Source organism: Triplophysa dalaica, chromosome 1 (genome assembly GCF_015846415.1).
Source record: "Triplophysa dalaica isolate WHDGS20190420 chromosome 1, ASM1584641v1, whole genome shotgun sequence".
Lineage (NCBI taxonomy): Eukaryota > Metazoa > Chordata > Actinopteri > Cypriniformes > Nemacheilidae > Triplophysa > Triplophysa dalaica.
In genome coordinates this window covers 6,353,813-6,380,312 of record NC_079542.1, presented here as the reverse complement: position 1 = coordinate 6,380,312, position 26,500 = coordinate 6,353,813, and the positions used below count along the sequence as shown (strand labels likewise).

The 26,500-nt window shown below is 37.8% G+C and overlaps 3 protein-coding genes across 8 annotated transcripts in view; all 3 read left to right on the top strand.

The window, feature by feature from the left end:
• The window catches only part of nfat5b (nuclear factor of activated T cells 5b), a 33,716-nt gene extending 20,321 nt beyond the window's left edge, over window positions 1–13,395 (top strand). For 2 of the 5 annotated variants that reach the window (XM_056747138.1, XM_056747170.1), the window contains exons 3-13: window positions 2,324–2,894; window positions 3,047–3,233; window positions 3,360–3,550; window positions 3,687–3,859; window positions 6,287–6,421; window positions 6,512–6,564; window positions 7,810–7,942; window positions 8,028–8,096; window positions 8,171–8,265; window positions 8,371–10,303; window positions 10,403–13,395. In XM_056747138.1, coding sequence (XP_056603116.1) covers window positions 2,324–2,894; window positions 3,047–3,233; window positions 3,360–3,550; window positions 3,687–3,859; window positions 6,287–6,421; window positions 6,512–6,564; window positions 7,810–7,942; window positions 8,028–8,096; window positions 8,171–8,265; window positions 8,371–10,303; window positions 10,403–10,635 — 3,773 coding nt within the window. In that variant the 3' untranslated portion in view covers window positions 10,636–13,395. The remainder of the gene's footprint in view (window positions 1–2,323; window positions 2,895–3,046; window positions 3,234–3,359; window positions 3,551–3,686; window positions 3,860–6,286; window positions 6,422–6,511; window positions 6,565–7,809; window positions 7,943–8,027; window positions 8,097–8,170; window positions 8,266–8,370; window positions 10,304–10,402) is intronic. The other 3 variants (XM_056747161.1, XM_056747153.1, XM_056747147.1) reach the window with 3 other exon arrangements.
• Window positions 13,396–14,209: 814 nt separating this feature from the next.
• On the top strand, window positions 14,210–19,749 carry kars1 (lysyl-tRNA synthetase 1). Of its 2 annotated transcripts, XM_056748262.1 has the most exons (15): window positions 14,234–14,323; window positions 15,101–15,231; window positions 15,374–15,512; window positions 15,608–15,773; window positions 15,956–16,049; window positions 16,136–16,322; window positions 16,417–16,542; window positions 16,831–16,950; window positions 17,049–17,211; window positions 18,024–18,197; window positions 18,277–18,362; window positions 18,490–18,575; window positions 18,675–18,801; window positions 19,074–19,217; window positions 19,328–19,749. In XM_056748262.1, exons 2-15 carry the CDS (start codon window positions 15,113–15,115, stop codon window positions 19,400–19,402), a joined length of 1,806 nt encoding a protein of 601 aa, XP_056604240.1. In that variant the 5' UTR covers window positions 14,234–14,323; window positions 15,101–15,112; the 3' UTR covers window positions 19,403–19,749. The 2 variants fall into 2 exon arrangements, with proteins under 2 accessions (XP_056604248.1, XP_056604240.1); XM_056748270.1 differs by lacking the exon at window positions 15,101–15,231 and having other exon boundaries at window positions 14,210–14,323.
• A 2,228-nt stretch (window positions 19,750–21,977) lies between these two features.
• On the top strand, window positions 21,978–24,906 carry gcshb (glycine cleavage system protein H (aminomethyl carrier), b). Its single transcript, XM_056749425.1, has 5 exons — window positions 21,978–22,222; window positions 23,526–23,605; window positions 24,156–24,219; window positions 24,290–24,421; window positions 24,516–24,906. The coding sequence occupies exons 1-5, from the start codon at window positions 22,084–22,086 to the stop codon at window positions 24,611–24,613; spliced, it is 513 nt and encodes a 170-aa protein (XP_056605403.1). The 5' UTR covers window positions 21,978–22,083; the 3' UTR covers window positions 24,614–24,906.
• Window positions 24,907–26,500: the final 1,594 nt, after the last annotated feature.

Genomic DNA, 26,500 nt, shown 5'->3' with positions numbered 1-26,500 from the left:
TTGTGCTTTGTATTTATGTCACCTGTTCATGTCAGACAATGTTTATAACATGAATTTCTTATTTATTTATTTAATCTATTATTTGATTAAATAAAGTTTGATCAATTCTTCTGGACAGACAGATTTAAACAAATTCATTGCACCTGTTTGATGTCAGAAACAACAACAATTCCATTCATAAAGATATAATGCATGTATGCATGAATGTGTTTTTTTATTTTGCTATTTGGAGGTTTTATTTTCAGGTAATTGCCAGAAAATTTTATGTTTTTTATCCTGTGTCAAATATTGAATTCTCACATTCGCCTTTCAAATGTTTCAAACAGTAACGTAACAAACAGTAACAAAATATTTTCAATTTCATTTTTTATTTTTTATAAGGGATGCACTGATATGTAGTATTTGGGCGATAAACATATAATTTTTTATCATCGGAAGCCGATGACTGATATATTGGCCGATATAAAATATCTTTATATTAATATGAAATTCCCTAAGACTGAAACAAAAGGCAAAAAATGGACAACTGCTTTTATTTGAAAACATTGAGTGCAGAAAACAAGGTAACCATTGGTTGTTTTTTTTCCCTGAAAATCATGTACCAAGCCTACTTTACACTAGTTAACCATTCATTAACCTTCAAACTCTTCTGGTATTCAGACAGCAGTCTGATTCAAACAATGTGATTTTGTTCCTACTATTTACACATTCATAAATACTCCAATACATCAACAATGTTTTGCTAATAGCAGAAAGAGAATGATCACGACAGAAAGACAGTAGGCTTCTGTACTGGATTTGAACTGTGAGCAGCATGCAGCTGAAGTTGTTTAACCAGAGGAAATTATTTATGATTTATCGGCTATAATATATCGACCTAAATTTTATTATCGGCCCATACGATTACATTAAAAATTAACATTTGGCCAATAATTTATCAAGCATCCCTAGTTTTTATGTGTTCAGGAACATGCTAATGTTTTGAAGTAGGGGATGATATATTTATTCATGATGCCTTTAACAAAGATTTATAAAAATTGCAAAACAGCTGTAGTATAATCCCACTTGTTGCAACAGGACATTAATCCCACATATTTGAGCATTTGGAATGGCCGCACTGGAATGGTGACCAGAAAAGCCTGAGATTTATAAAATGACTCGAATAAACTGTCAGATGATCTGCTCTTCGCAACATGAGTTAGTGTTTGTTGAGTCAAAGCCTGCTCGTTCTGATTCAAATTTCATGGAAAGGTCATGAGGATTTCTTAGATAAATGTAAATGCAGTGAAATATCAAATTTGGTTGTAAATGTGCCGTTTCTGAAACCAGTCTCTTTTTAAACACTCATAATCCAGTTTTATGCAAAGACTGGAAAAGTCATAAAAACTCAAGTTATTATATTCTTTGTATCTTCTAAGATATCAGTGTTAAATCCAAATTTTGCAACAATGCGTTTGGTGTGCTGATATTGCCTGAAACTTTTTCCTTCTTACAAATTTTGCATGCATTTTAAGGGTTTACAGCAGATATGCCACATGCATATGTTTTCTGTGTTCTTCCTTTAATCGATACTTAAAGGAATGATTTTTATCAGTGGATTACTGTCGCTCACAAACTACGTTTTATTTTAAGACTATTTTTCAATTCAATGGATTCAATTTCACCAGAAGCAAATAACTCATTTGCAACAAAGCCTGTTTCTTTACATATTTTCAATGGCTTTATAGATTTAATGGCTCATTAGTGGTCTCATTTTCATTCCAGGTAGTTCTCTCTGAAGCAGGGAGTGTCTGCAGTTCTCTGCTTTATAGATCAGACACTGGGTTATGTTGTTCATGTGGCCATGCTCACTCCCGTCCCAATTTGTATACGAATTTGCTTGCATCATTTTTCACCCGTTTACAGCGTACAGTCGAGAGATGTAGACCCTCAACGTATGCCATGAAAGCCACGTACAAGAGCTAACTCAGCAGATTTAGATCACCTGAACCGTATGCATAAATAAAAACCAAGACAGGAGAGGATATTATGGCTAGCTAGCTATGTGTAATGTCTTGGAAAGGGATGATTTGTCATGCACGGTCACGCAACATGAAATGTCTGTTTTGTTTAATGTCTGGAGGGAAACAAAGATGTTATTCAGCTCAGTCATTTTGTTGTTTGTATACTAGACAGCAGTCAACTTCTTTTTCAATTTCTGACATTCGCCCTGCGAAATTACAATTATTCATGTCAAACCATTCCAAAAAACATTTGAAACTTACTTTTAAATGTTGATATTCATATCAATGCTTAAATTTACTGTTTAATTGTACACATACAGATGCCTCCTCTGCCATGACCACGGGAAGTCCTCGCAGTACTTATCCTACCTCTTCCAGTTCATCCTCACAGTCCACGCCGGCTTCGGAATGGACCACGGCGCAGGAAAGTGGCACGGCGGGAGATGCAGGTGGCCGAAGGAAAGCAGAGGAAAGCAAGCTCTCCGGCGGTTCCAGGGTTTGTGGAGAAAAGGGTGCCGGAACCAGCCAGCAGCAACACCAGATGACGCCCTCCAAGCGTCCTGTTCTCAACATCTCGCCTCCACCTGAGGACCTGTTTGATGATAGCCAAATGTCTTGCCAGGACGAGCTGCAGCTTGACTCCGAGCAGAGCAACAGCATCTGGATGGAAAAGTCGGCCTCTAACTTCAGCATCGTGAGCTCCAGCTCTTACAATGACAACACCGAAGTGCCCCGCAAGGCCCGCAAGTGTAACCCACGGCAGAAGCCAGGACCAAAGCCAGCCTCTGCTGAAGAGCCCAGCATGGACGTCTTTGATGCAGATAGTGCCAAAGGCCCACACTTTGTACTCTCGCAGCTTGGCCCAGACAGCAAGGCCTGTTCCAAAGCAAGGTGAGTCATTTCAGTACAATGGTATGATTGTGCCTTTGGGCATTTGTAAAAATTCTGCAGCCTTTTTGTTTTTTAAACTGTTCAACTCTTTCAACCGAACAGTCAGTCACAATCCTTAGTTTGATACTCATAAGCAGTCCTTGTTTTTGTAGTTCTGAGGGACCACAAGCATCCGGTCACAAAGGTGTGATACTGTCTGGTCAGTATCCTCAGAAAAGCGAAGGCAAAGAACTGAAGATTCTGGTACAGCCTGAGACGCAACATCGAGCGCGCTACCTGACCGAGGGCAGCCGAGGGTCCGTCAAAGACCGAACGCAGCAGGGTTTCCCTACTATCAATGTGAGTCAGGCGCAGAACTGGTTCTTCCTGTATAGACAAAGCAGATGAAACACACATCCACATGGTCATTTTTTACCTTTTTGTATACGTTTTATTGTAAAACCAAATATTTTTTGGTCCTTACAGCTCGATGGAGTGAAGGAGCCAGTGGTCCTTCTCATTTTTGTGGGCAACGATGCTGGACGTGTCAAGCCCCATGGCTTCTACCAGGCCTGTCGGGTAACGGGCCGCAACACAACCACCTGTAGAGAAGTAGACATTGAAGGCACCACTGTCATCGAAGTGCCTCTGAACCCAAGCAGCAATATGACTTTAGCGTATGTAACTTTTAAAAAGTATATATTACACTTTGAATTTCCTTTAAATGGTATTGCTGTTCTAAATATCCAGTAAAGAGCAGTTCCCAGTACAGATATGAATCGTGTCCAACTGACTGTCAGGGTGTATTTACAGCGTGGATTGTGTGGGGATCCTGAAGCTCAGGAATGCTGACGTGGAGGCCCGTATCGGGGTGGCCGGATCTAAGAAGAAGAGCACCCGAGCCAGGCTGATTTTCAGAGTCAACATCCCACGGCCCGATGGCTCTGTGCTCACGTTACAGGCCTCCTCTTCTCCCATACTGTGCAGTGAGTGGCTTTTGAGTTATTCATAGCATCTCCCTGCTGGCAAGCCCAGCTGGTGCTCTCATCACATAGGAGACATAGAGATTAGTGCAGGGCATAATGAATGTGTATATTATTAAGGTCAAAGGCGTGGAGTCAAATAAAAGAAAAAATGCTTGTGGTTGCTTTTCCAGGTAAACGAAGCAGTTGCACTGGCCAGTTAAGAAATAAATAAATGTATCTGTTAACTTGGTGTTTGGCGTCTCAACTAATGTAGGAACGTGTTAAAAACACCAAGGTCTGGGGTTTCATTTTCAAGACTGATATGGATGGTTAAAATCAGATAAGCACTGATATATCTGCCAATAATCAGCATCGGTAGATAAAAGCTATTTTTCACAATAAATTGGCTATGAGGTCCAATATATCCCTTCAGAGACCGACAAAAACCGAAAGAGAAATGCAATAAATTTGTGTTCTGTATATAAAAAAAGGTTAAGAAACATCACCAGTTTAATGTTCAATATCATTAGTCATTATATGAATTAAGAACATTCAGAAAGTTAAGAAATATTAATTAAACTTCAGAGTCGGTATCGGCAGATATTACTTTAAATAATCTGGTTTCGGTGGAGAAATTTAGAATCGGTGCATATCTAGTTAAAGCATCACTATAGAACTTTTGCTCTCAGGTTCCCCCATGTGGTTGATAAGCGCAATTGTCTGTTACCAGTGTCTTAAAAATTGTCGCTGTATAAGCTTTCCCGTGGATGCGCAATACATGTGAACTTGATTACTAAACTGATGGAACCTGCGAATGTAGAAACCTTGTTTGGAAACCAAATTCATCTCTTCTGCAGGCAGGGGATGGGCGTGTAACGACCAGAACACAGAACTTGCATAGTGTGGTTGTAGCCGCTATTAGGCTGCTCCGTTAACAGCTGCAACAGAATTCGTCGGGTTAAGAGTTGTTCCACCACTGAAATCATTTTTGAGACAATATTTTAAAGGCCATGTTCCCCGCGATCGCATTTTTCAACCTTTAGTTAGTGGGCAATGTTCCTTTTAGAGCATAAATAATACCTGCAAAATGATAAAGCTCAAAGTTCAGTGCCAAGCGAGATATTGTCTGTAACAGAATTAGCTTTTCAAGGACTACAGAGAACAGCTGGAATTGACTACAGCCCTCTACTTCCCGGGTACATGATGTCACTATTCCGAGGGATTTTAATAACTTCTGCCCAAAAAGGAATATGGCAAAAATGGGGCGAGGCCTTCGTTAGAAAAGTGGAAGAGCTGCTGGAGTAATGTTGGGTTATCAGAGATTGTAAACATTTGACTGAGCTACGCGTTAAACTGCTTTCACTTTCATCACAATCCTAGCTGGTAATAAGAATTCCGCGACACACATTCTAAGATAACCAACGGTCAAATAACAGCTTCCATGACTTTAACATCGGCTGTGAAAACTATTCTGCGTAATACACTGATATTGTGTGTGTGTGTGTGTGCACTTACCTCTTAAACACTTCTATGAAACGTCCTTTGAACTCCTGCTTGCAAATGTCTCCTGGTCAATCTGCTTGTTTTATTATCCAACTCGGGTCAAAAAAGGCAAAACTAACGCTTCTGTTATTAGTGTTAATTAATATGGCCGGTCTGACTCCGGTGTCATTTCCCTCGCCATAGTAGGGAAAAAATTGCGGTCTCTAACAAAGATTGACGTTTGTACTTGCACTACCTCCGTTACACTTCGATGGATCCGCGAGTGTTTAGATAAAGTTAAGCTGACTCCATTGTTACTGTTTATTGCTCAAAGCCAAAGTTTATGAATACAAGTGCACTGAGAGGGGCATTGGCCAATCACAACAGCCTGAGAAGCTGAAGCTCACTGATATGGTATGGGTGGGACAACTTCACACACACACTCTAAGTGGGGAACCAATCAAGACAGACCTGTTCAGCTTCACCAATCAGAGCGTTTCAAAAGGAAGGACTTTATATAGACCCGAAGAAATCCAGTCGTTTTGTGAGAAGAGGGACAGCGGTTAACAATAGACATGAAATATGTGAAATATAACGTTTTTTTTTTTATTAGAAACATGGACATCCATTGTTAAACACTCAAAAACATAATCAAAGCCTCAAAAACAGCAAAGACTGGCCCCTTAAGGTCGAAAAACTACAAAGTGTTGCTTCAAAATGTATGTACCCTGCCAAATGCGCAGGTATCCTCACAGGTTAAAGTAATAATATAACGTTTTTTAAACTTGTTAGAAACAGATGCTATTAGAACAACATAAATCAGGATTGGGCAATAAACTTGTAGCTATTTAGTACTTTGTTGGCTCAAATTCGTGAGTAAAAACGTAATATTTGGTCATGGTCTTCTGCACAGAAACATTGTTATGTGGCTCTGGTCCTAACGGCAGCTCACTTGTGTTTTCACAGCTCAGCCTGCAGGAGTACCTGAGATTCTCAAGAAGAGTTTGCACAGCTGTTCGGTCAAAGGCGGGAGTGAAGTCTTCATTATTGGAAAAAACTTCCTCAAAGGAACCAAAGTTATATTTCAGGAAAACGCTTCAGGTTCATGCTTCATGATCAGCATTTGATCGTAACATGTTCTGTTTAACCCGCACTGCTTGTAACCTCTGTCTGTATTTTTTACTGCTGCAGATGATAAGTCATGGAAGGCAGAGGGAGACATCGACATGGATTTTTTCCATCAGGTAAGCCGCAGCATCTGCTGTTCCTATTATTTGACTGTGTGGGCTGATCAAGCGCTGCAGAAATAGAGGCAGCTTTGTGCATGTCACAGATATCACCGTCCCCAATTGTTCCCTGGCGAGACTTTGGCAAGCGTTACAGATTGCTGACCTAGATACACAAACAGAATTCTGTTCGGTTGTGTTTTCAATGTTGTGTCGTGCTTTTTTTTGTTCTGTTATATCCTGGTTTGGTTGTGGCTCTGTTGTGTGCTGATTGAGACGTACTATGTGCTGCTGATTGGTGATGCATATTGAGTCAATGTATGTTGTATGTAGTTGCTTAGATAGTCTGATTCGTCACTTAGGTGTTGCTAGGTTGCTAATTACTTAATCAAAAGAGCCTATTTAAAGGGACAGTTCACCCAAAAAAGAAAACTCTTTCATCATTTACTCACCCTTGAGTTGTTCCAAATCTGTATACATTTTTTTGTTCATCTGAACGCAGAGAAAGATACGATACCTTCTTCGAAATGTATTCTTTTGTTTTCAACAGAACAAAGAAATGTATGAAGCAATTTGTCCTACTATGGTAGTCAGTGGTGGCCAAGAACTGTTTTTCATCAGAACAAAGAAATGTATAAAGATTTTTAAATTAAGGGTGAGTACAGTATATGAAGACAGAACTTTCATTTTTGAGTGAACTGTTCCTTTTAACAACAATATGGTCCTTGTGTGTTGCTAAGGACCTTTCTTCAGTGAATGAGAGTAAAGTATTTTTTTAGTTTTTTAGTTTATTCATTATAGCACACCTCTTCTCTTTCATGTCCGTATCACATACTGTGTGGAATTAGTGAAGTTTAATTCTTCTCATCCCCAAGTCTCTATAAACCATTTTTTAAGATTTTAACAACACTGGCTCAGAAACCCTTTTCCTTTTTCCGTTTCTTAACACCACACAAATGTAAGAAAACTTACACAAAATATAACCAACAGAACATTTAGAATTCAATCGAAATCATTGAAGGGATATTTCAACCAAGAAGGAAAATTCTGTCATCATTAACTCACTCTCAGGTTGTTCCAAACCTGTACAAGTTTCTTTGTTCTACAGAACACAAAGGAAGATATTTGAAAAGAATGAGATCTGTTTGGTTACTGACATTTTTACAAATATCTTACTTTGTGTTCTTACTTTTGGGTGCTCTTATTTCTTTGATCACACAGTACAAAGTGTATAATCTATTTCTCACGTCTCTCCTCTTTCAGAATCATTTAATAGTCAAAGTCCCTCCATATCAAAACCAGGCTATCACATCTCCTGTGTCTGTTTGTATCTATGTTGTAACAAACGCTGGACGTTCCCATGATTTGCAACCATTTACATACACTCCAGAACCAGGTCAGAGTTAAAAAAGTTCACAGTTTTAAGTTTAGCAGTTATAAAATCCTTAAGTCTAACAATAATAAAACATCCATGCTTTCAGTTGTTGATTCCTCAGTGAAGAAGGAAGTCTTGCCTCCAGTGACTCCCTGTTGTTTTGAACAAATAAAAGGTAAGCAATCATGGTTATGAGCATCATCATATGCAAAACAATCATAAATGACCTTCTGTCTGTTGTTTTAATAGTACTAGATAGTGCCTTTATGACCCCGGTTATGTCTCTTGTTAAACAAGAAGAGGCGACTCCGATGGAGGTCTCCAGTAACCCCTCTGCCTTTAAGGTCTGTATGTGAGAAGCGCTAAACTGAACACAACGCAGTAAATAAATTATTACACCCTGAATTTCCTTGATTTCTTGTTGTTAAATGATCTTATTTGCAATCCAGCAGACCTCCAATGTCATCAATTCAGCCCAGCAAGCCTTAGATATGAGTACCGAGATTTCCGCCAACAGCTGCACGTTTTCTAGTCCTCTGACCCACCAAACCCGAGAACAGGAGCAGTCCCAGAACTCCGGCTTTTCCAACAAAGAAGCATTCAGCACCATCCAGGAACAGGACCTTGCCCCCAGCGGCTCTTTCCACGTGCCTAGTAAATCTCTTCTCCAGCAAGGAGTTCAGCCATTCCTCCTGGAACACAGAGACGGCCTCGGACAGGAGAGATCCACCAAAACCGGCGGTTCGGTGGTGGGACATTCGCCAATAGACGACAGCCCGCAGCAACAGCTTTCGCTACTGCCCCCGGATGAGGTGGCACAGCTAGAGCAAGCTGTGCGGCAACTCCAAGCGAAGGGATTCTGCAACATTCAACTTCAGACTGAGAATTCTCTGTCAAAGCAGCGACAGCATCATCTTCAACAACAGCAGCAGCAGCAAATTCAGCAACAACAACAGCAGCAGCAGCAAATTCAGCTTCAGCAGCAAATTCATCAACAAGAGCAGCAAATTCAACTTCAGCAACAAATTCAGCAACAAGAGCAGCAAATTCAACTGCAGCAACAGATCCAACAACAAGAGCAGCAAATTCAACTGCACCAGCAGATCCAACAACAAGAGCAGCAAATTCAACTGCAGCAACAGATCCAACAACAAGAGCAGCAAATTCAACTGCAGCAGCAAATTCAGCAACAACAGCAGCAGATCCAACAACAAGAGCAGCAAATTAAACTGCAGCAGCAGCATGTTCTGGAGAACCTTCAACATCACCTCTTTCAGCCTCCAGTTCAACTTCTTTGTAGTTCGGAGCAGCAAGGATCTTCACAGGTTATGGTGCAGAATGGATCTCCTCTCTTCCAGCAGACACCACCACCCCAACAACAGCAGCAGCAGGCAGCCATGTTCCAGCAAGCCAAGGAGCTCATATCCATCCAAACTGGCTTTCTTCAACAGCAACCCAATCATTCCTCACAGTCCCTCTTTCACACCTCCACATCCATGACTGAAGCGCAAAGCCCACAGGAAGCTCTTTTTCACACTCAGAAGACCTCGCCCAACCAGGATCAAATCCAAGCTTCTCTTTTCCAAAGCAATGTCACGGTTCTCAGTGGGTCCAACATGGCCACAGACGATCAGCCCTCTACGACCAGCATGTTTATTTCCCAGAATAGCGTACCTGGTCAAATCCCAGTCAACAGCAGTCAACCTCAGCAACTGGCTTTCCTCACGTCTTCTTTAGAGGCCCCATCCGTGTTTCAGACTCCAACACAGCTATCCCCCATTCAGCAAAGCACTCCAATGGAACAGCAACAGTCACCCCAACAGGCCCAACCTGGATCTATTTTTCAAAGCATCTCCCAGTCACCAAGCAAACTTTCCTCTGGCCAGCAGCAGCCGCCCGGTTTACTCCTCAGTTCCCTAACTTCTACGGTAACACAAGAGCAAACCTCCAGTCTGTTATTTGGTGGCCAGAACAACAGCAGCCTAAGTTCTCCAGAACAACAGAACTCTTCTCTACCTTTTAGCATCAGGCAACAGGAGCCACCTGAGCCCATGACATATCATGATCAGAGTGCTATGGTGGTCACTCCATCCTCAAACAAGCCCATGTTCCAGGACCAGCAACCCATGCAGCTTGCGTCCAGTTCTGGGAGTGGCCCTTCGCAGTCTCTAAACCTCTACATGGCTCAACCTAACATGCCAGGGGGAGTGGCTCCTCAAGAAACCCTTTTCGTGCCGCAGAGTGACATAACTGGTATTCAGACCAGCACTTCATCACCTGTACAACAGCCTGGTCCCATTTTTCAGACCACAATGAGTGGAGGCCTCAACCAGCCCAACCAAAATCAGCAGCCCAATCTGTTCCTCTTTGAGATCCAGAATGGTATGGCAATGAATATTCCTTAGTTCCCAGTAATAAGCCTAATTTTTTTTTTCCCATAATTCTGAAGTATAACTCATTGGCACCATTTCCTTTTTGCAGAGTGCCATCAACTGATGAACTCTCAAGGAACTACACTCTCTGATCAGATTATCGGCATCAATCAGTCTGGTCCAACTCAACAAGACAGAGAGGTCCAGTCTTTACTTGGTCAGTCCATGTCAGACACCGGATCTGTGCAAACCCCCATGACAACGTCTCAGAACATGGAGAAGATTGATGACCTTCTGGTTAGCCTTCAGGAGCAAGGCAATAACATCTCTCACTCCTATTAGGGCCTTTTGGGTTTATCTGCCCAGTATCTCCATTCCATATATGAGTGTAGTTATTTCCTGCACACACATTGTATATTTGGATGACCTGTAAATTGGATATTGCAATATTTTCGATGCCGGACTCAGAGACATGTTTCTGATGCCCCAAATAGTGAATCTTAGAAATAACTGTCAGAGAGCACTTTAGGACTGGATTGAAAAAAAAAACAGACCACACTGTATGGGGGACAACAATTATGTCTCAGTAGCATCACTACAAACAAGAACTTTAATTTTAGACACCATATTTCTCTAAGTGAGCCTTTGTGATGTTGTTTTGTGCTGTGAAGTAAACATCATAAAATATTAAAAGCTGGGTTCACATATTTTGATTCAAACACTCGGAAATAAGGCTTCTCTTTTTAAAATATTTGTAAACACTCAATTTATACCTTTTCAATTTCAGTACACTTAAGTATCTATTGATAAGGTATTTTTTTATTTTAATTCATAAGTCAACACACAAGAGAAATTTTTTTAATTTAACAATACAAAATTGTCTACTACTAGCACTTTAAATATATTTTCAGTGTGTTTAGTTACTTTTGACTTTCATTAGACTTTCTATCTCAAATCATGGTTACTGTAAATGTAACCTTTTTTTCATCTGTCTAGACTGTGTACTTTAGATTGGACCTGTTAATGCCATCAATTAGAAATGCACATTCCTGGTTAGATATCTGATCCAATATTATCAGAATCGTAAAAAACATTCAGACTTCCTCTCTTAATTTTGGTTTACACAAGTCATTTCTTGCCATCTCATTTAGATGACGCCCGCTCTTTGCATGTCTGAATATTGTATACGTTTGTGTGTCTTTATTTTATGATAAGATCTCTAAAAGTAAATCTTTATTAAAAAGTATCTTTATTCTTATACAGAATCTGAAATATTGACATGTGATGTTATATTGTGTCTTTGTGTGTGATTATCTCATTTTATGAGCCAGCGTCTGGTACGCTGAAATAGGACATGTTGCTTTCTTTGCAAATAATTGTCTGACCAGTATTACCAACAAGTTCTCTGAATATACTGACAAACAGTATATGCTTGGGCAGCAACTCTTTTTAGGACCGATCGCTGTATAGAAATATTTTTTTATCAAGTTCTGACCATGTCAAGACCTCAGACCACGTCGAGTTTACTCTGTCATTTATCTACATAATTAATAATTAGATTTTCTGGTTCAGTTGGTTCAATTTTTCTATATTTGGTTGTGAAGTGAATTTGTTTTGAATGTACAAAAACACTGTGTGAGTTCTGTTGATGAGCTTACACTGTTTTGGTTAAAGGTCAAATTGTTGACTACGTTCTTTGCTCAGAACCAACTTTTGTAGTCGAGAATATTTTAACCTCGGTTTGGAAAGGGTGAAGGGTGCTCTCATACGTCTCTGCATGGGGAAGAACTGTGAACTTTAACTGGATAAAGAGCTTTCCATAACTCTGTAAAAATATGATTTTTGTCCTTTTTTGCTTTCCATAGTACTCATTATTTATATGAATATTTACATTGTTCACCATACCTCTTTTAGGAAAGTATTAATTTATTTTTGTTAATGTTGTGTTTAGAGTTTTCACAATTAGAATCAATGGCTATATTACATTTTAACGCATCTGGAGAAATGTTACAGGAATTTTTATTTACATTGTTGTTTTATTTTTTATTGTTTAAAGGAGAAAGCATAAGTGTACAGCCCACATACTATTGCAACATGATAGAAATTTGGAATCTATATGATAGTGCACAGTAATACGGTTGTACGTTCCTGTTTAAACTCTCATTATCGAAATTGGTAAAAATATATAATCATGGTTCCTATCACTGCAATTTTTTTAATCAAAAACAACTTGAGTTCATAGTGTGATTTCATTAAGCTTGTATGATTCAAATATTCACATTGGGAGTTTTTATTTTAATATGGGTGAAATAATGTTGGAAAAACTAAAATATTTTAAAAGTGCAAGTACAATTCAAGTACTTTATTATATATATTTTTTATTTACCAATTCAACATAATGTTATTGACACTTGGCATAATATAACTAGACTAATATATCCAGACACTACATTTATACCAAGCAATATACCTCTGAAACACAATTTTATATTGGTCACATGAACTGGAGTTTAATCATAGCTGTGCCTTTGAAAAGCAGATTATCTAGTTACCATTGCCTATTTTGACAAGGTTATTACCCTTCAGTAGTTTCAAGAAAGACACACTTTGCAGTTAACTAGAAAAGAGGATGCTATTTTATATATTTTTTTAATATTATACATTCTCGGTTTTTAATGTTGTACAGTCAATATATTGCAATAAACTGCTATGCAGTTAGACTGAGAGCAAGAAAAAAACTTTTCATATTCAGTTCACTTATTTAATCTTTTAACTAAGAGAAACTTTTAATGTAATAGCTCTGTTGCTTACTGAAGTATGATGATTCCTAATGTGTCATATTAAATGTCACAATATAATGTCATTCTTATCACAAGCTGTTTGTGTGAGTTTATTAGCAACGTCAAACAGATGTTTGATGTCTCTGATTTGTTGTCATGACTAATAGTCAACGCTGGATGTGAAGCTTCTAAAATATACATTAATTGTGAAACAATTTATAAAAATGCATTCATAAAAGTTTGTGCTTTTGTTTGCCATTTGTATACTCGCAGCTTTTTTCTGTAAATGTGCTACAATATATCAATAAAAATAGTCCAGTTTGTGCAGTTTTTTTTTCCTATTTATGTTTTATTTAACTGCAGCAGCAGCCCTTCTGGCATTGAACATAAAATGAAAGTAATAATTTAACATCAGTTGTTGTTTTTTATTAGCTTGTTAAACACAACTTTAGACCGCTCATTATATTACAATTAAAAAAACGTTGTTAAAGATTATTTTTCTTTATTAATCTTCCTTATAACCTTAAAACGTAGATGTTCACAGCTGTAATGTAATTAGACAATACAAGGTCATGTTCGTATCCTTCCTAAGAAAAACTAGCTCTTTTATATTAGGGTTGGGTGGTCCATGACAGCCCCCATTTAGAAAAATACACTAGTAGTAAGTGGGTAAATGTATTTTCCAGTATTCAATAAAATAATATTTAAGTACATCATCAGGTATTCATGTTACTATTCAGGTCAAAAACGAATTGCATGGTCTTTTAAAGATGCAAACTTAAATAATTTGTATTTTCTCCCCTACTTTTTTGTATAAGTATACAGATAAGTTATATATTTTTTTAAAGTCTATTGTATAGGTCTCATTGAATATATATAGTTCCTATTTCGTTCATATATGTATTTTATGTTATCCTATTGTTGTAATATAATAATTAGGGAAAAAAATAAGGTTTAAAATATGTTTCGAGATACACTTATTAAACTTTCTACATATGTTAAAAATGTACACCTGTACATACATTAATGATTTTGAAACGAAAACAAACTGACCACTGATACAATCCAAAGCAACAGTACTTTTATATTGAAATGTCGGCTAAACATTAGCCATTTTATCACTGTTGTTGTATTATCTGGCTTCACACAGAGTTCGCAGTTGGTCACTGGTGTGTGTGCGTGTGTTTTTAGCGGCGGAGCGAGAATATGGCAGACGGGGCTGTTGTGGATGGAGAGAAATTCAGCAAAAAGTATGTGCATTTAACAACACTCCACCTAGACGGATTATATACGTATTCGAGTTTTATGAGAAGTCTTTGCATGTTTAAATTGTACTGTTTGTCTATCCGCGACGATACAATGCTTCGAGTTTCGTTCTGATGAAATGCATGACGGGCAACGTGGTTAGACGCATTGACTTCTTTTAACGGATCTGTTGCACGTTTTGATACATATTCGACATGTGTGGCGTCTGTGCATTTACTTTGCTCTCATTAACATTTCTCAAACAATTCAGTTTCTTATATGTATGTATGTATATTCTTAAAGAGCATAACCGGTGTTTTTAGTTGTCCGGAAGGAAACTACATTACCCATAATTCCCTGAGCGACAGCTGTCATTGCGCATTTTCCAAGTCGCAAAGAGTTTCGTTTTGGTGTATAAACCACTTCCCTTTTAGGCATATAAATGTCGTTTTAGGCAATAATTGAGCCTGCTTATGTTCCTTTTAATACAAATAAACAAACTTGCCTAAAGTGAATGTTTAAAGATAAGTAATTACAGACTGCCTCAAAGGAGACTTGTAATACCAAAAATTAGGCTATTAAAAAGTGTACCATGGTACAGACTTTTACTTACCATGGTGTTCTTTAAAATACGTTGAAGTACTATGTGAATACCAATGTACTTAAATGTGGTATTTAGACGGTACCACAATACGATGGTCTTGTACCATGGTACCACTGCAGTACCTTTTGTAAGGGTGCAAATAAATCTGACCCTTATTTTTTCTTGATTCATCGAATAGGATACTCGCATCATGTTGACTCTGGTCAGAGCGTGCAGGCTGCACTCATTCAGGGTGCTCAAGTTTGCTCTACCCTGCTCTCAAAACCTGCCTTTGCTTGTACAAGGAAGTCGATGGAGAAGTGACAAAAGGTTGGTGGCGTTTCCATTTAATGTGAAAAACGACCAACCTTTTGCCACTGAATATTTCATTCGCTAAAGACTTCCAAAGCAGTGTGCAAGTTGTGCGTTGGGCCAAGTGCTTTGAGTGATGATCTCGCTTCTGTGTTCTTAGTGAGCTGAAAAGGCGCATGAAAGCGGAGAAGAAGGCAGCTGAGAAGGAAGCCAAGGTCAAAGAACAGCATGAACAGAAGGAGACCAACGACAAGTCGCAGCAAAGCGCGAATGAAGACGAGGAAAGCCTGGACCCGAACGTATGTCGGACTCTGGTTATGGAAGTCAAGTTTCTGAATCGCTTTGTTGAAATGCGTAAAGACAGATTCATCTTACCTCTCTGCTTTCCTTGCAGCAATACTTCAAGATACGTTCACAAGCCATTCAAGCACTGAAGGGAACGTCTGAAGATCCATACCCTCACAAATTCCAGGTGGATTTATCACTTGCTGACTTCCTTGAGAAATTTAACCACCTGCAGCCAGGAGACCATCTAGTAGACACTGTTCTCAGTGTATCAGGTAAATTTGAAAACAATCTTTACGGTTCAGTATGACTTAAGTTGTAATATTTAACTTTTTTATCTATTCTTTTATCACACGCATTTGAATTTGGCTTTGTTGTGTTGAAACATTTATCATACAAACAACAACAGGAAATATGAAGCACAGAATAAGATAAAACAACGCAACTTGTTTTTAAGGTCGAGTTCATGCTAAAAGGACTTCAGGTGCCAAGCTGCTGTTTTATGACCTGCGAGGAGAGGGAGTTAAACTGCAGGTCATGGCAAACTCCAGGTCTGATTCACAATTTGCATGTTTCGAGAAAGAAAGCTGATTTCTTCACTGCGGCGATATAACCCATTGTTTCGGTCTTAAATTAGGAACTACAAATCAGAAGACGACTTTGTCCACATCAACAACAAATTAAGACGCGGTGACATCATCGGTGTCCGCGGCAACCCTGGCAAGACAAAAAAGGGCGAGTTGAGCATCATCCCAATCGAGATGACACTGTTGTCCCCATGTCTTCATATGCTTCCCCACCTTCACTTCGGCCTGAAAGACAAGGTCACTTTGCATAACAAGCATTACCAAATGAGTAAATGCATCACCATCAGCTAAAATTTTGATTTTAATATGTTGGCATGTATTGTTCCTACAGGAAACTAGGTTCAGACAAAGATATTTGGATCTGATTCTCAATGACTCTGTGAGACAGAAGTTTGTTACCCGTTCCAAGATTATTACCTATCTTCGCAGCTTTCTGGACCAGCTTGGGTTTCTTGAGGTGAGAATGATGTCCACACGGTGGAGATGATCACTGCAAAGAAAGGCTAAATAAAGCTGATGTCATTTTTTTATGGTAAAATACTACGCCATGTTCAGCCTTATATGCACAGAAACCTCTAAGCAAGCAAATTTGTAGTATTTTTCTACAAAAATTGACTCGAGCAATAATATGAGTTATTAGTGGGACTATCTGTTTGTCTAAGTAATGGAGGACATAGGAAGTGTTTAAAAAACCACAGTTGAAAACTATAATTTACAGAAATTTATTTGTCAATGTTTCTTACAGATCGAGACTCCAATGATGAATCTAATACCTGGTGGAGCTGTGGCAAAACCCTTTGTCACCCACCACAATGAGCTCAATATGAAGCTCTTCATGAGAATTGCTCCTGAGCTTTACCATAAGGTAAATGACAGAATTCTGTGTTCATAATTGAGTAATATCTGTGCTGTTTTTAGTGGACATTTAATGTGAATCATCTCACATGTTCTTTGTGATTGCAGATGCTGGTGGTTGGAGGCATCGATCGTGTTTATGAGATCGGCCGTCAGTTCCGTAATGAAGGCATCGATCTCACCCACAATCCGGAGTTTACCACATGCGAGTTTTATATGGCTTATGCAGACTATCACGATCTGATGGAGATCACAGAGAGACTTCTATCAGGTTTGTTAAACACTTAATGTGTTTTCATAGGAAAAGTCATTTAGATATCAGAAGGTGAGAATAAAATATTTTGCCTGACAGTATTTGTTTCATAGACGGAGGGACCCCAAGTCCAAATTCTGTTTGAAGCTTTCTTTATTATTATAGCTTTATTTATAAATTAAATTACCATTTCTTTTTAAGTATAGTTCATTTTTAGAAATGTGTGCTTTTATAAAAAAAACAACTCATTTTTTATAGTTATACAAAAAAGTATTTTTTTTTTATCATTTAAGTGTCTCAAACTTAATTAAATGTATTGCTAAACAATTATAATTCTTGTTAAGAAGCTTTCTAAATAATATTTAGGCAAATATTTGATTTGATTTCAATTAGCAGAATTGTTTCAATATACAAACTACAATAACCTCGGTAAAAATCCTCACATGTGGTGTCATTACGATTATTTTACTACTTTCGATAGCATCAGAGCTTCTCCAATCCCAAATATGTTTGATATATCTCCAAACATGTTTGATATTTACGACTTTTGATCAGACTCTGACAGGTCACCCACAAAAGACAGTCATCTTGCATGATTTTATAGCTTGTACATGACCGTCACAAACATGACACGCAAGTAAAGTATTGAGAAAGAAGACATGCACGTGTTCGGGAGATAATAATGTTAGAAATTGTTTAGAACTCTCCTCATGTCTGTGGTCTCTCATGGATTTAAAGTCGACTAAGACTTAAAAGTCGTCTATTGTGAACCCGGCCTTAAAACTACCTGCAACACTTTGAAAAGTCTTCTATCATTATCGTTTGTAAAGGAATGGTGAAGCACATCACCGGAGGTTACAAGGTCACTTATCATCCAGACGGTCCAGAAGGAGAGGCCCGTGAAATTGACTTCACTCCTCCCTTCAAAAGGATTAGCATGACTCATGACCTGGAGAAGGAAATGGGGGTGAAGTTTCCAGCTCCTGAGACCTACGACAGTGATGGTAAGGTCTACGGTTACTTCAGACACCTCTTCACCTTAGTTTCTGGAACGAGAGTTGACAAAGTTAATCTTTTTGACAGAAACGCGCAAGTTCCTGGATGACCTTTGTGCTCAGAGAGAAGTGGAGTGCTCTCCTCCTAGAACAACTGCACGTCTTCTTGATAAGGTACGATTTAGAATCAAACCTCGGATAGCTTGTATTGAATATTTATTTTCTAGTTAGGGTCCCCTCTTACACAAATCGTAATGGGTATAAGAAATATAACTCATTTTGTGACTTTGTCTTTTGATAGTTGGTGGGAGACTTCCTGGAGGTCAAGTGCATCAACCCAACCTTCATCTGTGATCACCCACAGATCATGAGTCCTCTAGCAAAATGGCAAGTGCTTGTTTTGTTTTTGTCTCATTGTTGAACTTTACGGTACAGTTACAAATAATCTTGTTGAGTGTTTGGTTTTTGTTTCTTTGTCTTCCTCAGGCACAGATCTCAGAAAGGTCTAACTGAGCGCTTTGAGCTTTTCGTGATGAAGAAGGAGGTTTGCAATGCCTACACTGAGTTGAACGATCCAATCAGACAAAGAGAACTGTTTGAGCAGCAGGCTAAGGTGAAATTTAACTACCAAATATCTTCTGCAAGTAAGGTGTATTTTTCCAGTCTTTGATAGTTGCCGCTTTGGAGGCTAAGCTTAGATGTTTATATACGTTCATGTGCAAAATATTTTCTTGGAATGGTTTGTATTGTGATACATTTGTTGGCAGTCAATTGGCACTGATAAAATAATGAGCAACATTGTATAGGTGGTGCTCCTTTTTTCTTTCTTGCTGCCTAACTATAGGTTGGAGTTCTGTTGATTAAAGGTTCTCACTGTTTTCACAGGCCAAGGCGGAAGGTGACGATGAGGCCATGTTCATCGACGAAACCTTCTGCTCTGCGCTGGAGTACGGCCTTCCACCCACAGCTGGATGGGGCATGGGTATCGATCGTCTTACCATGTTCCTCACAGACTCCAACAATATCAAGGTAGTACCTGCTTGTATATTTTGATGAGCCACTGATACATTTGTGACCTCGGTTTTAATCTGGTTTGATATAAACACTGTCACTCATATAAACTGATGTGCTCACTTTAGGAGGTACTCCTCTTTCCTGCCATGAAGCCTGAAGACAATAAACCAGCTCCACCTGTAGAGGGCACATCGGTGTAATGCTGAGACTTCATCTGCTGCTGCACTAGATATCGTCCATCTCTGACCTGCCCAAGCTTTTTTCCATGTTGAGGATTCGATTCTGAATATTATAGAGCTATGCACTGTCAATACTCGAGGGAAAGATTTCAGATGTTGTTTTCATGTACGGCTCACAGTTTTATGGGTAATTGTCATCTCTGCTTTCCAATGTCAATTTTCTGCAGTTTTCTAGCCTGGGTGGATTGAACAGATGATTTTTCTCGGCCATGTTTGGATGTTTTCCGATCTTCTGTCTAACAGTATTTTAAACAAAATCTAATGGCTTTGCAATCGAGTTAATAAATGAAAAATGGGCAAATCTTGCATATTTTTTGTCATGTCATTGATGCTATTCCTTCTGATTGCTTGTGCATTATGGAAATAAAAAAATCTTGCATTTCACAATTTTGGGGGTGCAAATAATTCACAATTTTTAAGCTAATTTGCCTAAATTAAACCTATTTTTTAAATTTGTCTAAACATTTTTTATATTTAAAAAATCGTGTTAATAATGTTAACATTTTGGGATAAACTGCAGGTTACATTTCTACTTTATTTTTGTAACATTTCTACTTTATTTTTGTAACATTTCGACTTTATTCTCGTAACATTTCTACTTTATTTTTGTAACATTTCGACTTTATTCTCGTAACATTCTGACTTTATTCTCGTAACATTTCGACTTTAATCTCGTAACATTTCGACTTTATTCTCGAAACATTTTGACTTTATTCTCCTAACATTTCGACTTTATTCTCCTAACATTTCGACTTTATTCTCGTAACATTTCGACTTTAATCTCGTAACATATCGACTTCATTCTTGAAACATTTTGACTTTATTCTCCTAACATTTCGACTTTATTCTCGTAACATATCGACTTTATTCTCGTAACATTTCGATTTTATTCTCGTAACATTCCGACTTTATTCTCGTAACATTCCGACTTTATTCTCGAAACATTCCGACTTTATTCTCGAAACATTTCGACTTTATTCTCGAAACATTTCGATTTTATTCTCGTAACATATCGACTTTATTTTCGTAACATTCCGACTTTAATCTCGTAACATTTTGACTTTATTCTTGAAACATTTTGACTTTATTCTCCTAACATTTCGACTTTATTCTCGTAACATTTCGATTTTATTCTCGTAACATTCCGACTTTATTCTCGAAACATTTCGACTTTATTCTCGTAACATTTCGACTTTATTCTCGTAACATTTCGACTTTATTCTCGTAACATTTCGACTTTATTCTCGTAACTCGTAACATTTCGACTTTATTCTCGTAACATTTCGACTTTATTCTCGTAACATTCCGACTTTATTCTCGAAACATTTCGACTTTATTCTCGTAACATTTCGACTTTATTCTCGTAACATTCCGACTTTATTCTCGAAACATTTCGACTTTATTCTCGTAACATTTCGACTTTATTCTCGTAACATTTCGATTTTATTCTCGTAACATATCGACTTTATTCTCGTAACATTCCGACTTTATTCTCGTAACATTTCGATTTTATTCTCGTAACATTCCGACTTTATTCTCGTAACATTTCGATTTTATTCTCGTAACATTTCGACTTTATTCTCGTAACATATCGATTTTATTCTCGTAACATTCCGACTTTATTCTCGTAACATATCGACTTTATTCTCGAAACATTTCGACTTTATTCTCGTAACATTTCGACTTTAATCTCGTAACATATCGACTTTATTCTCGTAACATTTCGATTTTATTCTCGTAACATTCCGACTTTATTCTCGAAACATTTCGACTTTATTCTCGTAACATTTCGACTTTATTCTCGTAACATTTCGACTTTATTCTCGTAACATTTCGACTTTATTCTCGTAACTCGTAACATTTCGACTTTATTCTCGTAACATTTCGACTTTATTCTCGTAACATTCCGACTTTATTCTCGAAACATTTCGACTTTATTCTCGTAACATTTCGACTTTATTCTCGTAACATTTCGATTTTATTCTCGTAACATATCGACTTTATTCTCGTAACATTCCGACTTTATTCTCGTAACATTTCGATTTTATTCTCGTAACATTCCGACTTTATTCTCGTAACATTTCGATTTTATTCTCGTAACATTTCGACTTTATTCTCGTAACATATCGATTTTATTCTCGTAACATTCCGACTTTATTCTCGTAACATATCGATTTTATTTTCGTCCGGGAACACCTGCCATGAATTTTTTGGGAAAACAAGAATAATTTAGTTCTATTAACTAAAAGTTGCTTGTGTGAGAAATGGTCCCACTGGTATAAATGTCATTGGATTATATTACCACATGTTAAGTTTGATTTTCTTATATCTGTAACGTTAGTTAAAACGTATTTTGGTAAAATGGCTGTGAAAAGTTAGTTCTGCAAAGATCTATAATGAGGTTTTGGTTAATCCTCCGTTTATCCTCCATAAGCAGACTCGTGTGTGATTTCTTAAATACAAACAAATCCTGTAGTTGCATCACGTTCATTTTGTTCGGGTTTTCATCACGGTTGGACTTTGTCTAATGTTCTTATTATCATCGATCTTATCTGCACTGCTGCGTTCAGCGGGAGCGCGCTTCTTCCTCCTGTCGCGCGCACGGTCAAGTGCATCAGGCTGTTATTTTATGATCGGTGAAGATGGCGATGTGCTCGGCGATCCGATGCGTCTCGACAAACCTTCCGCGGCTCGCGAGACCCGCGCGCGTCTCTACGCGACACATTTGGCGAAGATCACACGAGTTCAGGACGCTTTACACGAGCTCGCGGCTGACGGGAGGTACAAACTTTATTAAACTTGTGTCCAAAACCGCTGTTCCCCAGCCACCCTGTTTGTATTTTCCTCTTTAAGAAAAAAACTTAAATGTGTTGAAAGTAAAGGTGTGCTTTATCAGAGGATTTGCCATAGAGAGCAAACATGTCACAATATTGTAAGAAAGTAACTTTTGTTCATCTTTGTATCTTCATGTTTAGCGCGTGGTTTGTTCGCAAGTTACTTAACAGGATTTGTTTCGGTCCCCGGATGCCGATTTGTTGGTTTTATTGCGGGACCTGTTTTCTTATAATGCCGTTTTATCCCTTTAAATTCGTTCTTGTTTCAATTTGCTCTACTGTCTTGTTTTTACATTGAGTGAGTTGTTTTTCTAACCGACTTAAATTGTTTTGTTTGTTAGTTTTCTCTTCTCACTGGATCCTTCCAGGTTAATGTAATTTCTTATTTTCCTGCTCGTATAGTAGGTTTATATATGTCCAATTAAATAATATAAAAGCTTAGTTGGAGCACATGCCACATCCGAAGTTTGTCCAGAGGCCCCTGACTCCAAAAGCTCTTGAAAACATTGAACGTTTCTGAAATGAGACTCTGTGTGAATCATGACATTAGTTTCAAATGATTTTAGATTTCCCTCAGATGCATTCAGAAGCAACAACATGACTGTCCTGCACAGCCATGCTTCAGCCCGGTTCACAATCTGGTTTAAACCTGTATTTGTGCATGTGCTGATGCTTGAATCTGAAGCAATAGAGGCGTTGCACCTTTGGAGACCCTACATGACAGTACTTTATGAGTTTGACAGATTTGTTGTCACATCTTTTGGTCTGAGTCCAGCATTCATTAAATTGTTCTTGTCAGGAAGTTTAAATGGAGTTAACATGCCTTAACCTGATCTTCTACAGCTGTGCCTCCACCCTCAGAGACTGCACATTGTGCAATGTTTTATTGTTGTGATCAGTAAAATGACATGAACAGATAGGCAAAGATGATAATTCAGCCGGGACGATATCATTTACGTTTATGCATTTGGCAGACAACTCTATCCGAACGACTTAAAGTGCATTACAAGATGTTTTGTCAATATGTGCGTTCCCTTTAAATCAAACACATCTTCTGTGCTTCTAATGCAATACCAACTGAGCTATAGAAACAGGCTGTTCTGAATGATCTGGTCTGAAAATAACGAAGGCCACGTGATGAACCTTGCAAATGTTCAACGGTCACCTGCTGAGAAGTTAATACAGTATATATAAACTGTTCCGATGAGCTTAATGAGTTATTTGATTTTTTTCTTGTTTCGTCTCTACAGCTCTGAAGTTTACAGACAAACATGAATGGGTGCGAGTGGAGGACGGTGTAGGTACGGTTGGCATCAGCAACTATGCTCAGGTTGGCACCTCTCAAACAATTTAAATAGATGTGTAGCCTCTTACATAAGCACCCCCATTTTTGAGCATTTTATTGATTGCAAAAACAAGTTCAGAACATTAATGTTGTGTGTTTTAGATTTTAATTGATGAACAATTGATGGAAGAATAATGTAAAATAAAGGTTATACAAATGCAGGAAGGAAAAAAAGTTGGGGTTTAAAAAAAGTGACAAATTTCATGTTTTTGTTTCTGTATGGTAATGCACCTCACATGCAATGTAAAACTGTGTTTGCAACCCATTCTTTTTATATGACAGGGATAAAGGTTTTTTCCAATGCAAGTTTCATTTGTTTTGATAGATTAGAAGACAAACACGCACATATATCATATACAATAAAACAAAAACATTCACAAGGTTTTGTTTTATAGAGTAGATGGGGCCAATTCAGGGGCCAACAGTGAAATTCTGCTAAGTAATATTATTATTGTAACATTTACTTTTATAGTTGTACTTTAAATTGGTCTTCTTTAAATACTGAGTTTGGACACAAAACCTTCATTGTCTTCAGGAAGCATTAGGTGATGTGGTGTACTGTGGGCTTCCAGAAGTGGGAACAAAGCTTGAACAAATGGGTAAGAACTGCAATCATATTACTTGTTGTTTGTTGCAGCCCTGGAGTCATAAATTGTTATATTCTTTTAGAGGAGTTTGGCGCTTTAGAAAGCGTCAAAGCAGCGAGCGAGTTGTATTCTCCACTTACTGGCGAGATTACCGAAATCAACACAAAGTTGGCAGATAACCCTGGAGTAGTAAATACAGCCTGCTACGAAGCTGGTGAGTGTGACATCTCTTATTGAAGCAACATAGCAAAACATTTGACACCGAATGCCTAATATGCCACATAAACATGCCTTTCTCCATCTCTAAGGTTGGTTAGTTAAGATGACCATAGAGAAACCTGCAGAACTTGATGCCCTCATGGATGAAGCTGATTATGAAAAATTCATCAAATCCCTTGACTCATAATGGTGTTCAAGAAACATTATTTGATATGAATAATATACAGAGCCTTTAAAAATAATAATGATGGTTACTTTAGAACGCCACGTAGTACTAATCAATTTCTTTGAAATATATTTATTTTGATTATGTAATTTCCCCCCAAACCAAATGGTCTTTTGTAATTTGGTAGTTGAACTAAACAATGTGTTTTGCTGTCCTAAAAGCCAAGTGGTTCAAAGGGCTTTTGGATACAGTTTGAGGTGCTTTACATGGACTTCTGGTTTTGCTGATTGTATTAAACATGTTTCAAACTTTCATCTCATTAGTTGTTTTTCTGCTGACACAGCTACTTTAGGTGATGCCATATTTGCGATACATGATCAGGTACTGCTGAATTTGAAATATGCTGCATGTGCAAAGGTGAACGTAGTGTTATAATGCACATGATATTTGTCAAATGCAAACATCAAGTATCAACATGTTTTGCAACCCTTGCAGCATTTAGCTTTTCTACAGTATGCACGGTTTCTGTTCACTGCTATTATTTCCTCTGTGTTGATGCTAAGACTTACATAGGGAACGAAATGTGAACATGCACAATATCACTATGACCACTCTGCACCAAAGCAAACCTTGACCTTTGCCCTTAGATTAGGACGAAAAGTGTTTTAGTGCTCCGACGATCAATGATTAATAAAGCGGTGATCATGGTTTTCTTTCTCTGCCATCCAGAATAAAGTCTGAAACCTGTGCTAAAGACGATAAATCAGATTTCTCATCAACATTTTCACATTTCCCTGCCTAGAAAGTGCTTTATTTAAATATATGTAATGGTTTTTTCTCCTTGACACTATATCCAAAACATATCTGTACATATACTTTAAACTATTAATAGTTTAATATTAATTTGGTCATTTTCAAAAGATCTATCTGAAGGAAATCTAATATAGCAAATCAAATATAGTTAATTTGGCACATATACATGGTTACATTTATGAAAACATCGGCATCAAAGACATGCTGTATAATAACAACTATTTATTTAATTCTATTGAATAATACCAGAAAAGAGTTAAAGCTTCTGCGCTTACTGGTAAATGTGAAACATCAACATTCTATTGTTTGAACAAATGTTTTTGTATAGCATATGCTCTGCAAAATAAAATAAAAACATCATAAGCAACAATTAATATATGCAGAATATAGATATGAAGCAGATTTGAGATCTGTGACAAAGGTTCTCATAGAGAAAGGCCGGTGGCACCAGGGGGTTCACAGCTTTTACGTTTGATGAAATATAGAATTGAACATACATTTTTGTAATCGAACATTAGAAAACAAGGCCAACAGAAATAATTTATATAAGGCATTGAATAATTGAATATGTTTTGGTTGAATTCTAAGACATATGTTTTGTGACATACAATTGTCTTTGGGGCGGCACCGAAAGGGTCTAAGAACCGGTTTTAAAGCTTAAGACTAGTCATAGACTAAAATAAATGTTGAGGCTGTCTAAACTGGAAACAGTTAGCACAGACATATATTAAAATACATCAGTGCCATTGTTTTGTCTCAAAATGCACAAAAGTTATATTTTTTCTAAGACATGTCTGTAAAAAGTCCTAGTCTGGTTTAAACTAATTCCTGTCCGGGAACCACACCTTAAAGATCTAGGCCCGGTTGCATAAAGCACCTTAAGTATAATTTTCCCTTAAGTGTGCCCTTAAATATACCTTAAGTTTTACTTAAGTTATTCTCCAAGTGTCACTTATGCGGAAAACTTAAGGTTCTTTATGCACCTGGGCACTAGATTTAAGCAGGAGGGATTGTCCATATCACAACAACATTTGTGAAAGAGCTTTACAACGTCCCCTAGTGACCAATTAATACATGTCTATATAAAATGATAGA